Consider the following 16,384-nt stretch of genomic DNA (forward strand, 5'->3'; position numbering starts at 1 on the left):
TCCGCTTGCCTGCGCCAGCTCCGCTGCGTCACTTCCGCCCGGCCGGGCCTCACTGTGGATCTGCAGCTCTGCTTGCGGGAGGAGAGCGGCCGCCGCGGGCGGTAAATACAGGTGGTCGTACTTCAACCGGTCATGTTTGTTTGATCGCCCGTCTTAAGGTAGCTCAGCATTGCTGGGCCTGGTTCTTACTGTATCTCGTTGAACATTGGTTTTCCGTCGGATTACACTACAACTAGCTAGAAGTCTTTTGTCAGTATGTCAATTGCTAACACACCGACAAGTAATGATGCTTGTCTGAGCATTGTTCACAGTTTGATGTGCCATCGACAAGGAGGGGAAAGTGAAAAATTTGCCAAACGAGCAATTGAAAGCTTGGTTAAGAAACTGAAGGAGAAAAAAGATGAATTGGATTATCTGATTACGGCGATCACTACCAATGGCGCTCATCCAAGCAAGTGTGTCACCATCCAGAGGACGCTTGATGGTCGGCTGCAGGTGGCTGGTAGAAAGGGCTTTCCTCATGTGATCTATGCCCGCTTGTGGCGATGGCCTGATCTTCACAAGAATGAACTTAAACACGTGAAATACTGCCAGTATGCTTTTGATCTGAAATGTGACAGTGTCTGTGTAAATCCTTATCACTATGAGCGTGTGGTGGCTCCAGGATTCGATCTCTCAGGATTCACACTTCAAAGTTCTGCTCCTTCTAGTATGTTAGTGAAGGATGAATACGTTCAAGACTATGTGGAAGGACCACAGTCCTTTTCGTCTGCTGATGACCTTTCAATTCAAACCATCCAACACCAAGCAAGCAACAGATCATCTTCTGACACTTACAGCAATTCTTCCTTGCTGGCTTCTGAACCCAGTACTCCAAGTGCTTCTAGCTTTTCCAGCATTCCTATGGCATCAACAAGTCAGCACAGCAGTTTATTGTCAGGGAGCCATAGTGAAGGACTGTTGCAGTTTGCACCAGTGCCTCCACAAGGGACACAGCAGAATGGGTTTGCAGCTCAGCCAGCTACATATCATCACAACAGCACTACAACTTGGACTGGAAATAGAACAGCAGCATATACCCCTAATATATCTCATCACCAGAATGGACATCTTCAACATCATCCACCCATGCCTCATCCTGGACATTACTGGCCTGTTCACAATGAACTTACATTCCAGACTCCTATATCTAATCATCCAGCTCCCGAGTACTAGTGCTCCATCGCTTACTTCGAAATGGACGTGTAAGTTGGGGAGACATTTAAGGTTCCTTCAAACGGCCCCATTGTGACTGTGGATGGCTATGTCGATCCTTCAGGTGGTGACCGATTTTGTCTCGGACAGCTTTCTAATGTCCACAGAACAGAAGCTATAGAAAGAGCAAGGTTGCATATAGGCAAAGGGGTGCAACTGGAATGCAAAGGTGAAGGCGATGTTTGGGTTCGATGCCTCAGTGACTATGCTGTCTTTGTTCAGAGCTACTACTTGGACAGGGAGGCAGGCCGAGCACCAGGCGATGCAGTTCACAAAATCTATCCAAGTGCGTATATCAAGGTATTTGATTTACGCCAGTGTCTTCGACAAATGCATCAGCAAGCTGCAACTGCACAAGCAGCAGCGGCTGCCCAGGCTGCCGCAGTAGCTGGAAATATCCCTGGTCCTGGATCAGTTGGTGGCATTGCCCCAGCTATCAGTCTGTCAGCTGCTGCTGGGATTGGTGTGGATGACCTTCGCCGATTATGCATTCTCAGAATGAGTTTTGTAAAAGGTTGGAGTCCAGATTATCCCAGACAGAGTATTAAAGAAACCCCTTGCTGGATTGAAATCAATTTGCACCGTGCTCTACAGCTTCTTGATGAAGTGCTTCAGACCATGCCTATTGTAGATCCACAGCCACTAGACTGAGACCTCCAAATCTCACAGCCCATTAAGTTGCCATGGTGTCGGACTCGAAAATACAATCCCATTTGTAACCTGAGCATATAGATTACTTTGCCCATTATAATCTTTAGAAGTTGGATTTAAAAATATGCTGGCTTCTTGCTCTTTGAACCTTTGTGGAAACAGGTCTATTAAAAATCTTCATACAGTCAGCACCCTCTCAGCATTTTCAGTAAAAACTGTGAAAGGTTTTGTGAATGTGTTAGTACTTAAACACTAAAAAATACGAACCTTGTTTGGATTCCAGTTATTTTTTTAAAGATCAATCCATGGCCAAATGCTTTACATTTTACTTAGTGCTATTTTTCCAGCACGGTGTAAGAATGTTTTCACCTATTAACATTGGATATGCCTTTACCACATCTTTTAAAAAAAATATTTTTTATTGACAACACGACAATGGAAAAAAAAGAAACAAAACATTTCCGGGAGGAAGAATGAAAATAACAGCATAACAGCAGAATGAATAGATAAATAGTCACTACGACATATCCTATAAGAACGTGAAGTAAGAAACAATCATCGAGGAACAGGAACAGCAATACAGAAATGAAACAATGAGAAAGAAATAGTACAATCAAGTGGTACAATCCTAAATACACCTTGGGGATACTACCGTTTAAAAGAAATTACCCCAGATTTTTTTTTTTTGAAAACCTTTATTTATCTTATGCATAGTACACAGCGTCTGCCTACAACCACTACGGGCCGGCCGCTATGACAATCAACAACATTCCAGGTCGTCTTACTATGCGGAAAAGCTAAAAATAAGAGCGCTACGGTGTATTAGCAGCAGACATAAGAAGAATAACGTAGGTTTCATTTTTTAAATTTAAAGAGGTGTCATACATTCAGACCAGACAACCGAAAGGGCGAGCCATACGACATAGTATCAACTAAAGGAGCAGCAATAGTTAGGATTTGTGCGTTGAACATTGTAGGCAGGATATATAAACACTACACTTCATTCCGCGCCAGTCAGTGCCCACCCAGTCAATATATCACTGCAGGATTTATTTGCAAACTTAACCACTATATAGCAGGACGTGAGAGGGCACATTCTTACAGCAGGAAGAAAGAATCCAGTGTCATACAATAAAGCAAGTTTTACATGGAACAAGCCATGTAGGAGGATACAGGCCCTCTAAGAAATATAATCGGGAAGTGAAAACAGGATATGCGAGCATTCAATGGCCGTGTACTAATATCAACGCCATACACACAAAATCCAATAAACAGTGCAAACAACATAAGCACAGAGTGCTAAATCCCACCCAAAAGGAACACCACCCGACCCCCCGTCTCATCTAAAATATACGAAAAAAATGAAAAAGGAAAAAGAAATAAAAGAAATATAAAAGGAGAAACACAATCGTGCAAGACGGGCGCCACCCCGGGCTAGGCATCCCGCGGCTAATAATACAGAAGAAAGTAGAGAGCTGGCGAGAAGAAGGGTATGGCAGTCGCGACGGAGCATCGAAACAGATAAAAGTGGCATAGCGACAGACCCCAACCCACTCATGCCAAAGAAGCGAGGACAGAAGCGGCACCGCTATAAAGGGATAGAAGAGGGCCATAGAACCAAAAAAGAAACATCTGAAAGACCCCGCCCACCCGTCCCACCCCGCACCCCTGCAGAAGGCTACGGCCTACCCTCCAAACAGCGTGCCTGTCGCCCTAATCCGAAACCCGAAATATAGTAAAGAAAGAAAGTAGAATAAGGAGACAAAAAGAAGGAGGAAAGAGAATATGAAGCAAAAATAAGATGTGAGGGAGGAGCCAGAGGATATGAACAAACACACTCGGCTACGACCCTCCCCCGACCAGCAAATGAATAATTATCGAATCAATGCTACACCTTCACATACAGCAAAAACCGGCAGGGGGGAGGGGGAGGGGGAGACATTTTAACGTTTCACAGTGTCGAGAGTACAAGCATCAGTGCAACGGACAGGTAAACCAGCAGTCTATCAGTGTCTTGCAACTTACCCCCAGCCCTTCCTAATCACGAAACCAACCCAATAAAGGATAACATGGAGCGGACCACCCAGCAGAGAATAATCGTAATGTTGACCAGGGTTACGGCAGTGATGTAGAGTAGGGAGAGCCACCATACTAATGGAATACAAAAAGTCAATGAAGCAAGTCAATTGTAGCAGCAACGACAGGGCAAGCAAAAGCAAGCCGGAGTCCAGTTTCGCAGTTCGACAATGCAAAGGTACCCAACCAGGACAAAAGCACGAGTCCATCGAAGTGGGAGCAAACAGCGGTCCACCATAGTTCCCAATAGTCCGGGAAGGAGCAGATCTCCGCGTCGTGTGCAAGTCCTCGAAGTCCGGGCGGTGAGAAAGCGGAGGTTCAAAAGCCACCGGCCCATCAAGCGGCCGAAGAACAGCCTCCATAGAGTATATTTCGTTTACCAGTGACCACCACTCCATAATATGGGGCGGTTGCGGGGAAATCCAGGTACGGGCAATGGTTAGTTTGGCACATGAGAGTAATATAGTAACTAAGGCCTGCTGGGGGGGAGGTGTGGAATGTATATCTAGTAGTACCGATATAGCTGAGAGGAGTAGTGGATTACCCAGTTTTATTTTCATGGCCTTATCAAAGGCAGCCCAAAATTTCTTTAAAACCAGACAGGAAAAGAACATATGTTCTAGATCGGCCCCAACTAGATCACATTTCGGGCATTTAGTGCGATCACTATATGTAGTATTTGTGGACCATTTAGATATTACTTCAGGTGTAAAATAGAACAAACAGGTGGGTTTAAATTGTTGGAACCTTAAGCTTGATGAATGAAAGAGGCTATTCAGATTTGAGAGAGAGAAAGCAATCTGTCTAGATGTAATATTACATCCAGTCTTCAAGCTCCATCTCTTGGCTAATCTAATACAGTCACCTGTCTTATAAGTATTGAGGCACTTACAGCCTTCGCTAATTAGAGATTTCGTCTTTAATGAATAAAAACAATCAGTCAGAGTCTGCAGTTTCTAAAATCTTCATTTTGTGTATCAAAAAATTGTGAATTTGTATATACTGAAACCTCATTGTGTCAGCCAATTTATATACATTTTTGAGTGCCCCAAAATCGAAAAAACCCTGTGAACCATAAAGATCCCCCAGTGTTGTAATACCATGAGCAGGCCATATACTTGCCCTGCCATCATTAAAAATCCCGGGAAGAGCCGGATTTCCCCAAAGCCGTAATTTAGCATGAAAAAAAGAGATATTGCAATAAGTCAGAATATTAAACCAGATTTTAGCTATATCTCGAGCAGTCTTAAATTTGACCCTTTTGTAGTAATTTGGGTCATTTAGCCTTAGGAGAAACATTCTGGAGTCTGTATTTAACATCATGGTATGAAAGAAAAATCAAGCATCCGAATTTAGCAGGGAACGCTAACGGCCTATAAAGGTAGCCCAGTAGTATAAATAAAAATCCGGGAAATTAAGTCCCCCTGTATCTGGTGAACTCTTGAGTAGCGTCAATGATCTGTGCACTTTCCAGTATCCCCAAATAAAACTACTAAATAGCCCGTCTAGTTTCTTAAAAAAGATTATTAAGCGCTAAAGGTATTGAACAAAATAAATAAAGGAATTTAGGAAGTACTTTCAATTTTATCAATTTGATTCTACTGATAATGTTTAGAGGGAGTTTGTGCCATTTCTTAAGTAGCCCAGTAGTTGCTTTTAATAAAGTATCATAATTCATTGAGATAACATCCCTGGTTTTGGATGAGATTTTAAATTGGCGACCTTGCAAATTCCAGTGATAGTAGCAGTGATAGTAGCATGTGGTTTATAATTCACTACAATTTGTGTTTTATTGATATTTAATTTATATCCAGAGACAACTCCGAATCTGCTGGCCTCTATTGTAATGCCTTCTAATGCTTCAGCTACATCCGTGGAGTAAATAGCAATATCGTCCGCATACGCAGTGATTTTGAGAGAATGAGGGCCTGATCTAAATGGTGCGATTCGAGATTGTAGCTGGAGAGCAGATAAAAAAGGTTCCATTGATAAAGCAAACAGCAGGGGTGATAATGGGCACCCCTGCCGGGTGCCCCGGGAGATAATGAAAGTGGAAGTTGTCAGCTCTGCATAGCTAACACTAGCTGCAGGCCTATCATATAAAGATCTTAGCCAAGTTATAAAATGGCCTCTAAATCCCATAAAGGACAGGACAGACCAGAGATAGTCCCACCCCACTCGGTCGAAAGCCTTCTCAGCATCCAATAAGATCATACCGAGTGGGGTGGATCCAGTCTCTGCTATGTCAAAAGCAGTTATCGCCGTATTTATGTGGACCGTGGTAGCCCTACCTAATACAAATCTGTGTTGTTGAGAATTAACAACTTTGGGAATAAATGGAGCTAGACGATTGGCTAATATTTTTGCAAAAATGTTGGCGTCGGTGTTAATCAGTGAGATGGGTCTATAAGACCCACACTCATCTGCCGGGTTTGCCTTTTTAAAAAAAAACAAAAAAAACAATTTTCGTCTTATTCCAGGAACTAGGTGCCTTGCCGTTTTCACCTATAGATTGAATTACCTGAGAGAAGAGAGAGATTAGTTCCTCCATACACAGTTTGTAGAGTTTGGCTGGAATAGTGTCTTCTCCAGCTGCTTTCCCCGTCGGTGATGAGAGGATAGCATGTCTGATCTCTAACGGTGTAATCTCTTCAGATAGTCGGTCTAACCCGGGTATATTAAATTTCTCTTTGATGTTACTGTCCAGGTAATCTAGAATTTTCTCCATATTAGGTTGATTTTCCGGCGTATATAGAATGTTGTAGAATTCTGCAAATTGGGCCAGAATCTGTGCTGGCTGCTCATATATGATGTTATTAGAGCCCTTAATATTCTTAATCAGAGTATGTGCCCTATCGTCAGCTACTTTATAAGCCAGCAGTTTCCCAATTTTATCTCTGCCCTCGTAATAAGAGATTTTCAATTTATATAGCTTAGCACTGCTTTTCTTAAAAAAGTTTGTTTTTAAGTTTGATTTTAAACGCCCAAGTATTAATCCAAGTTCAACTATATTAGGAGAGCCGGCTCTTAAAGCATCGGCCTAAAGCAGTTCTTGAGCCAAGATGTTAGAGACCAATTTTGTATTAGCATTGCGTCGTTCGGAATTTTGTCTGAGAACGTATTGTTGGGTAAACCCTCTAATGCTGGCCTTACACACATCCCATACAATTATACAAGAAGTTGAATTGAGATTAAAATTGATGAATTCACAAAAATGTAATTTAAGCTGTGTAATATAATCTTCGTCCAATAATAAGTGACGTGGGGAAGAAAACGTTCTGGGTGCTGCTTGAGCTTGTGAATTATTAAACATAAGGACGATTGGGTTATGATCTGAAGTAACCCGGTGGCAGAAGTCCATAGTGCAAGAGGATAATATGTTATCAGAGGCCCAAGCCATGTCAATACGGGAGCATAGTTTGTGTGGCGCTGAGTAATAAGTGTACACAGGCATTTTCGGGTGGATAGAGCGCCAAATATCCCTAATGTTATGTAATCTACCAATCTCCAAGATAGCAGCCAGGACTTTGCGCATGCGCTGGAAGGCGCCCTGTCTAGTGGTGTCTAGCTGATAATCCATAATACAGTTAAAATCCCCCATAAGAATTAGTTCCCCCTCCCATCCCAACAGTTCTGTGTTTACTTGGTCGAATACCACACCTTCATCCGTGTTAGGCCCGTAAATCACACATAGTACATATTTACAATTGCCCGTAGATACTTGTGCTATGGCCCATCTGCCATTTTTGTCCGTGGTTGTTTTAAGTATTTCTGTCCTAAGTTGTTTATCTTTAAGAATGGCCACTCCTCTGATGTCTGTAGAGAACTAATTATGACGTCGTAACCAAGTTGGTTAAGTAACTTCCTATCCTTAAAAGCAATGTGTGTCTCTGAAAGAAAAATAAGATGTGGATCATACAGTCTAAGCTCTTCAGAAACAAGTCGTCTTTTATTCTTATTATTCAAACCTGCAACGTTCCAGGCCAAACGTTTTAACTTATACATTTCAAGGCATTAAATATGCCAATTGTACCATTCTGCTCAAACCAAAAGCGAAAGTAGACTCTTCCCGTCATATTCAAAAATATACCATGTCGTGTTGTTATTTTAAGAGTTTTCTCCCTGAACGCCCCCCCCCCACCCGGAGAGCCCCAACCCCACCCCCCCTCCCACTATCCCTCTCCCCACTAGGAGAAGGAATCCCCCCTAAGACCTGCTGCCGCTGGAAAGGCAGCTGCAGAGAGAAGCAGCCGAGAGCTACCCACCGCCCCAGATTTTTCCTAAGATAAATAAGGAGGGGGAAAAGAGAAAAGAAAGAAAAAGAAGCAGACAGAAAAAGATTATGAAGTAATATTCTAACCCACTCTCCCCAACTCCCTGAAACCAAGTGTCTAAATCTGTGCATAAACCTCCAATTGTGAAGGGAGTAAGAGAAAAGAAAATTAAAGTAAAACATTAACCAAATTTAGATAGCGCAATCTCTGCCTCCTTCTCATCTGTGAAAAAGTAAGTGTGATGTCCTTTGATAACCTTGAGGCGAGCTGGTTCTTGTAAAAACACTTGCCCCCCCATGGATTTGAAAGGGTCAATACATTTCTTTAACTTCCACCTCCTATCCATGGTAGCCTTACTCAGATCTGATCGAACAAAGAGGAACAAGTTATCAATGGTAATTGGAGAATTGGGGCGTGCTTTCAGGGAGACTGCCTAGTTTAAGAGGAAGTTGCCAAAATGAATAAGAATAGGCCTGGGGAACTAACTTTCCCTATTCCTTGACACTAGAGGTAGGCAATGGGCCCTCTGGACCTGCGAGTCCCAGTCCCAGTCCACTAAATCCGGAAAGGCCTTGGGCAATAAATTCACAAGGTACGACCGTGGGTCCGACCCTTCGACGCCTTCCGGAATACCGAAAAGTCTCAAGTTCGAACGCCGTTGACGATTTTCTAAACCTTCCACTTTCAACTGTAAGGCTATGATCTTGACTCAAGGTGGATTCAGTATGGGCAGAATCTTCCTCTATATGTACCACCCTCTGTTGGAGCTCCTCAATATCCTGTGATACCCCCCTAATTTAGAAGTCATCTCTAATAGGAAGTTCTGCAATTTATTATTGTCCTCCCGCAGCTGCAGAAAATGATCTTGAGCTTCCAGACATTGATTAGTTAAAGTCTGCAGGATAATATCAAGGGGAGAGGGAACGGTAACAGATTCAGATTAAAATTCTCCAGAGATAGCCCGCTGTGAGGCAATAGTAACTGTGTCAGAGACCACACTTGATGTTAGAGAAAGTAGAGAGGATGAGCCCGGGAGGTTTAAAGGAGCTATAAGAATGTTAGATCCTGTGGTAGCTTCTACAGCATCTGATGATGAATGGCTCATCAGTAGAGAGAAGGGGCGATGTAACCATCGGAGACAATGGGATGATATTTGGAGGATGCTGGAGATTGATACTATTCAAAAAGGGGGGTGGTGATGGACAGAGTATCTGAATTAAGCAGAACACTCCTACCCAGTCAAAAGATCAGGGCTTGATCCATCACCGTTTTTTAGCTCACTGCACCATCCCAGTTCAGAACCCGGCTACATGCAAATTAGTCTGACCCTGGCCCAGTGCATCATGGGAACAGGGCAGACCAAACTACCAAGCCAATTCTTTACTGGAAAGGAAACAAGCTTCCGGGGACCGGTTTCTGGCATTACAGCCGTCTTCGGCCCGGCTTGCTTGAATCCTGATGGTGCAGTGAGCAAGGAACTCACATCTGAGCATACCCTTCCACACTTGTGGTGGCCAAAACGATTCAAAAAGGGGGGTGGTGATGGACAGAGTATCTGAATTAAGCAGAACACTCCTACCCAGTCAAAAGATCAGGGCTTGATCCATCACCGTTTTTTAGCTCACTGGATGATATTTGGAGGATGCTGGAGATTGATACTGTCACTCCCACAATCCCTAGGAGGAGGATCCGTAGATGCCGGGGAATGGTTATTCGAAGAATCAGATACAGGTGGACTTGTGCCCGACAACCGAAGTCATATTTTTTACTATCCCCTTGGCCTGTATCCATTTCCTAAGGGGGCTTTTTTCCGTGAGGAAAGCCTTCTTCGGGGCATATGCTGAGATTATATATGGAAGCCCCTCTGTAGTACCAGTTCTCCCTTTCTTACTCTTCAGCTTGGCTTTGGATTTTGCTTTTTTCCCTTCGAGCGGCCAAAAACTTGACGGTATCTGAGGGGGGCCGGCGGTGGAGTTATCAGCTCCCTCATCGTCTTCGACCTCCTCATAGTCCTTATTAGAGCCTTCTCCACCCCCATCCTCACCCCCCTCCAGGAGGGAAACCGTTATATCATTGTCTACCCGCGTGTCTCCTGTATCCGATGAAACCCAGCTTGCCACCTCTTCCAAAGTCCTACCAGGTTCAATATTAGTGCCCTTCTCGAGCTCGCCGGGGTTGATCTTACCCTCTGCCGATGGTATATCTCGTGAGCCCCTAGATGCGTCAGTCTCGTCTTCCTCTAGCATCTGGATACTGGGAGGACTGGCTGTTAAAGTGGTTGCAGTAGAGAAAATTGTCATATCTAATGAAGCCCCTGCTGAGGCAATATTGTTACTATCGGTACATATAAGAGATACTTTGTTACCGTCATTGCCAGAACTGGAGCCGGCACTCTTTCCACCATTACTGACATTATCCACCGTAGTTGAAGTGCTTCCTGAACTGCCCACATGAGACCCCGAGAGCCCTCGGTTGCCCTCCCCACTCGACAGTGTGGCATCAGAGATTACCAGAACGGGGGGGGGGGGGTGCAGGAGTGGCTTACCGGTTCTGGGTGGCGTCGCGGGTAAACTCACTTTAGTCTTTGTGGCACTGGATAAAGAAACCGCCAGAGCAGCCAGGGATGCTGGTATGATCGTCACTGGAATAGATGCTGGTGCTGGTGGAGCCGACGAGACTGCAGCAGGTTCCACAGTAGCAGCTTTGGTAGCGCGGGTGGCTCTGGGCAAATTTTTCGGGGCCATGTTCACCTGTGAGCTCCGACTCGTGGCTCCTGCGGACACAAACACACCGCTAATGGCGGCGGATACCCATCCGCGCCGCCCCGGCAGCCCCGATGTGCCGAATACCGATCGGCGAGCTAGTAGCGGGATCGTATGCCTCACAAGCAGTGAGGAGGTGGACGCCAGGCAGAGCCGCAGCATTCGGCCTTGCCCCAAGCTGTAGGAGCGCCCCTGGAACTGCAGAGGACGTAGTACTGTAGCCGCAGGGAGAAGCAAATCGCGGGTCCGATCCAAGCAGGTTAGTCACACTTAAGCTTTCTCCTTTAAAAACGATTCATTATTAATGTCGAACGGGATACAACATGCTCCGACTATTTTTCCTTCCCCCTTCTTAGAATCGTTAAACGGGGTAAGACGGTGGGAGCACCTAGGTAGGCTGCTGCTCTACAGCGCCCTCACTCCGCCATCTTGTGCCTTTACCACATCAAACTAATATATTCAAGGTAGCGTGTTTTACATGAATGCTACAGTGGGTTTTTTACCTCATTGTTGAAGGAAGATTATGTGTTCCATCTATTGAAAAATGGTTAACTCTGCGGATAGTTATTATCACCAAATGTAGGATGTTTTATGTATACCAAGTAACTCTTTATGATATTGAACCATTTGTTTGGCAGTCTACTTGATGTACAGTGACCTATTTCAATAAGAAAACTTGGATTCTAATACTGTTAATTTAGGTCCATGATGTATAAACTAGTGGAAAGCCTCTTCTGGACAGTGAGTATTTACGTTTTTGGTCACCTACAAACTTGTGAACAATAGTTTCAGAACTTGTTGGTATTAGATTATGTTTTTATGAGCTGTTTTTTCAGCACCACTTTGACCTTGACTTTTATCGAAAGTCCACCTAGGAGCCAAAAATAGAAAATCGTATGTTATGAAACCTTACACGACCGACAAGCTGGGTACAAGCTTATAAAAAATATAAGTTGTTAAATTGTTAAGTGGGTTCATTAGATCAGGAATTTGTAATTGTTGGCAGGAGTGCATAATAATTTAGGGAAAACATATGTAGATCGAAATGGCTTGGTTATTAAAATACTTCTGTTAACCCACAGAGCATGCATTAATTCGCCCCATGTGTATGATCCAAAATTAGGGAACTGGAAATTCAAGTAAACTTTCTTTACCTCTTCCACATTTTTATTACTATTTTGATATTTCCTCATAAAATAACCTGTTTTCCAGGAAAAAGCAACTGCACGCAATAATATCAATGGCTAATTACTTTGACAGTCCTTGCTACATTTCCCAGTTTGGGGCTGTTCCTAATAAAAAAAAGATAATAACTGTAATTGAAAATGATTATTCCTGTTTTTATATTATACTAGCAGCCCGCCCCAGCGTTGCCTGGGGCAGAAAGGGGCTGGGGGCAGCATTTGAGGCTTGCGTGCACTAAGGGCTCCCGCCCGTCCCTCTATGCTCACCCGCTCCGACTCCCTCCCGCCCCGACTCCTCCCGCCGGTCCCTCTGTGCACACCCGCTCCCGCCCCCTCCAGCCCGACTCCCTCCCCAACTCCAATGTGCCTTTACCTTACCTGAGCCGCCACTCCTTCCCGCGCTCCTCACTTCACCGCCGCTCCATGTCCGCCGCTCCTCTTCGTCATGACGCACCTGATCCGCCGCTTCTCCCCGCGCTCCTCACTTCACTGCCGCTCCATATCCGCCACTCCTCCTCGTCATCACGCACGTCGCGGTCAGCGCTACGTCGCGGCCAGCGCAGCGTCGCGGCCGGCGCTACTTTCAGGGCACTACTTTTTTAAAAAAGTTATATTTTTAAATTTACGTTTATTTTTTATTTTTTATAGCCTATGTCCATCTGCACACCCTGACAATTTCTACAATGTATCGGGTGTGTGGATTGGTGCTGTGATTCCCGAGTTTACCTGGCTCAAAGGTTTGTGTTCTCTCTTTATAATAGTAGTATAGATTCTGCTTATCTGTTTTGGATATATAGTATTTTCTGTACTATATTATATTTCATACATTTCACTTCACCCTTGACTCTAGTTGACAAACGTCAGGTTCAAGCCACTGCTTAATCGTCGTTTTAAGTGACATTCGTTAATTCTAGTTTTTGTGGGGAAAACAAATCATGTGTGGTCTATGCAAACATTACATTCTTATTTTTAAGCCCCTTCATTTTTTGAATGTATTTTCAAATGAGCAAGCAAAGCAACCATATTTTTATTTCTAATAGTTGTTCATACTAAACTCTTTGCCAAGAATGATTGCGTCAGCTCTCTCTTTGTATAGAAAGTTTTAAGTAGAGGTTGCAAATGTATTAACTGTGTAACAGAAATAGAATGCAAACGCTTCATAACTCGCTGATAATATAACTAAAATGCTGAAAGCCACAACCTATATAAATGTATTATATGTGTTTGTTACTATAGTCTTTTAAACTTTGACTTCATTATCTATATTTACATCAGGTGATGAAGTCTGTAGAAATAACTTAAGACAAAATCAGTAAAAGCTTAATGTGACGTGTTGTGGCTCCTCTCCCTTCAGATTTATTTTAAATTTACATCAGCAACACTAAACTATTCACCATTGTGTTTTTCATAGTCAGAAACCCTGATATGATATCAGCATTACTGTGTATTTAATACAAACCTCCTTGGATGTCATACATATTTGCTGCCTTTTCTGAAAATTCTGTATCAAATCTTTTGATTAAAAAATATGGATATATATATAAAAAAAAGAATGGTGTTTCCTTCACCAATACTTTTTATTTTCCAATCATTATCATGGTTTTTAAGTCCTTATGTGTTTAAACTAGGTATTCAGGTTGCGCCGATTCAAACCCTTTAGTCCCTTTCTTTGTGCAAATAAGAATCATATTTTTCCATTATTGACATAAAGACTGAAAAGGGTCTCTACACCTGTAATATGTACACACGCCTGCTAGGAAATATTGCAACTGCTCAATTAAAAGTTAATGCAATGGTTATTTTCTTAATTTAAACATTTTTATTGCAATCATATGGCTGCCAATTTGGGTGGCGTCTCTCTGCATCTGTTTATTTTTGTAGCACTTGCAATTGCTTGTAAAATATATGGTTTTTTTTTTTAATTGACCATTGCACCAGATCGCCAAGCCCAGAAATATTAGACTTTTTATTTTTCTTGTCTTTTTTAAATAATGTACTTATTGTTTTCTGACTCAGTCAGTTATGTTTATGTGCATTTTTAAGCAAACTTGGTCAACATTTTAAAATCTATAAATGTAACATTTCTCCATTTAGAAATAGTACCTGATTTTACCATGTTCATAGGCCCAAAGGTAGAGAGAGCTGAGAGAAACAACAAATGTGTGCAGGGCCCATGAAAGTTATTTTGCTGTGTCTTTTTGAGCAATTTGTGTAACATAACCTGTACAGGCCTTACTGACCCAGACAGAGGGAGAAGGCTCACTTACAGGAAAGATAAATGTTGCCAAGCAGGGGTCAGTACCTGCATCGTAAAAGCACACTATTTAAACATATGTTTATCTTTGGTGAGGCCTGATAAGTGGTGTGAGACCGTCCTAAATCAGCAGACAACTGTCCAAGTTAGTGTTTAGCTCTTAGAAAAAGGTCACCTTGGCAAGGTGGGTCAAGCAAAACACAGGCACATATATAACAATTAATTTTTTAGAGTGACAATATACATACTTCAATTACACAACAACCTAAAGTCTGATATATGTATTTTATTTTGTATTTTGGTTTATGATTTAGTTTGATAACAATAAAAAACAATTTATATGAAAAAGACATACCGCCAGTCTCCTCATATCAAGAAAATGTTGAAAATATACGGCAATTAATGATGTTATTATAAAATGAAATGCAAATATATATATTGATTCATCCCTTTACTAATATTTAAAATTATTTGTATTGACATGATCATTGAGAAATGTGAGAGAAATTATTAGCATTAAATGCATGTACACAAAAACAACCTTTTTTTATAAGAATTTTTTTTAATCAGATGTGTTTTTCATACAAATTGTTTTTTATTGTTATCAAACTAAATTATAAACAAAAATAGAAAATAAAATAAATGTATCAGACTTTAGGTTGTTGTGTAATTGAGATATATATATGGTCACTCTAAAAATGTATTGTTATATATGTGCCTGTGTTTTGCTTGACCCACCTTGCCAAGGTGACCTTTTTCTAAGAGTTATATTTCCCTGTTGTGGCAATTTATCTAATTTTCTGGGGCCCCGTTCTTTACAAAAAAAAGTAAGTGTTTAGTGCTGTGTCTGAGTCTTAGTTTAATGGAATTAATGGGCCATTTCAGGGCGATAATTGCTTTGTGTTCCGATTGACTTTAAATGCGTGCTCTCAGACTGTGTGGCAGAAAGGCAGCATGTGTGCAGGCTCACAAGTGCGCACATACAAGGGAACATGGGCAGGAAGTGAATATACTTATCGGTCATTTGTACCTATCTTTTATGACACCCTATATTACATCCATGGAAATGCTACTATTTTCCAGTCTGATAAATCATTTTTAGACAGCTACCGAAGTGTCTTCTTGAACGGATCACTATAATAGTTGGTATAGAAGGGTCATACACCTTCCAGGTGAGAATTTTCATTAATCAGATGTGACTAAACATCTATTACTTGCTTATGGGGGTGTCACAGTTGCCTTTCTGGGCAGTTGTCTTGTACATAGTAATGAATATTTTCTATGCACAGGTCACAACTATGGGTTGCTCTTGGATCTTTACCCACTGTGGTTGTAGAGTATGTTTCTTGATGTTACAAAGCGTTTTCAGTCTCTGAACTCTTTGGTTTGTTATGTATGAATATTTTAGAATTTACATTTATATACATTGTATGTGTTTTTTGTAAATTACTATATGTGTTAAATGATTTCTAGCCCTGAGGAAGTCTGTGTTGGCTAGAATGTAGATGTTTTCAAATACATCAAGCACCAGTATCAAACTGAGATTTGGACTGTTGTTTTTGTGGTGCTTGAGTGAATTGGTTTATGTTTTGAAGTTCGGGACTTGGTCTTCCAGGCTGCACATTGGCGATTACTGATGGTCAGGTGTTCTTGCCTTCCAGCTCACTAAGGCAGGGTTCTTCCGGCTTTTGGTGGCCCTGTTGCTGTAAGAGGAAGTCAGCCAACTTACAATTGCCGACACTTCTGTCTGAGGCTATGGGATGACTTTTCCTCTTTTGCTAGCCCTAGGAGCAGCAAATCCAGTCCAGTCTTGGTGCAGCCTCTCTTTTGAGGGTCAAGGGAACAGTAGGGTAGTCCTTCTTTGGTCCACTCTTCAGTGCAGATATGATCTTAGGTCTGGGTCCCAGGGGTGCCACTTTTATGCCCACT

The 16,384-nt window shown here is 42.3% G+C and overlaps 1 protein-coding gene and 1 pseudogene across 1 annotated transcript in view; both read left to right on the top strand.

Annotated features, from left to right (window-relative positions):
* Positions 1-255: 255 nt before the first annotated feature.
* On the top strand, positions 256-2,093 carry LOC144803606 (mothers against decapentaplegic homolog 4 pseudogene; annotated as a pseudogene).
* A 117-nt stretch (positions 2,094-2,210) lies between these two features.
* Positions 2,211-16,384, top strand: part of LOC144803448 (uncharacterized) — a 33,216-nt gene continuing 19,042 nt past the window's right edge. The window contains exon 1 of the mRNA XM_078671867.1: positions 2,211-4,407. Coding sequence (XP_078527993.1) covers positions 4,383-4,407 — 25 coding nt within the window. The 5' untranslated portion in view covers positions 2,211-4,382. The remainder of the gene's footprint in view (positions 4,408-16,384) is intronic.

Source organism: Lissotriton helveticus, chromosome 1_1, assembly GCF_964261635.1.
Source record: "Lissotriton helveticus chromosome 1_1, aLisHel1.1, whole genome shotgun sequence".
NCBI lineage: Eukaryota > Metazoa > Chordata > Amphibia > Caudata > Salamandridae > Lissotriton > Lissotriton helveticus.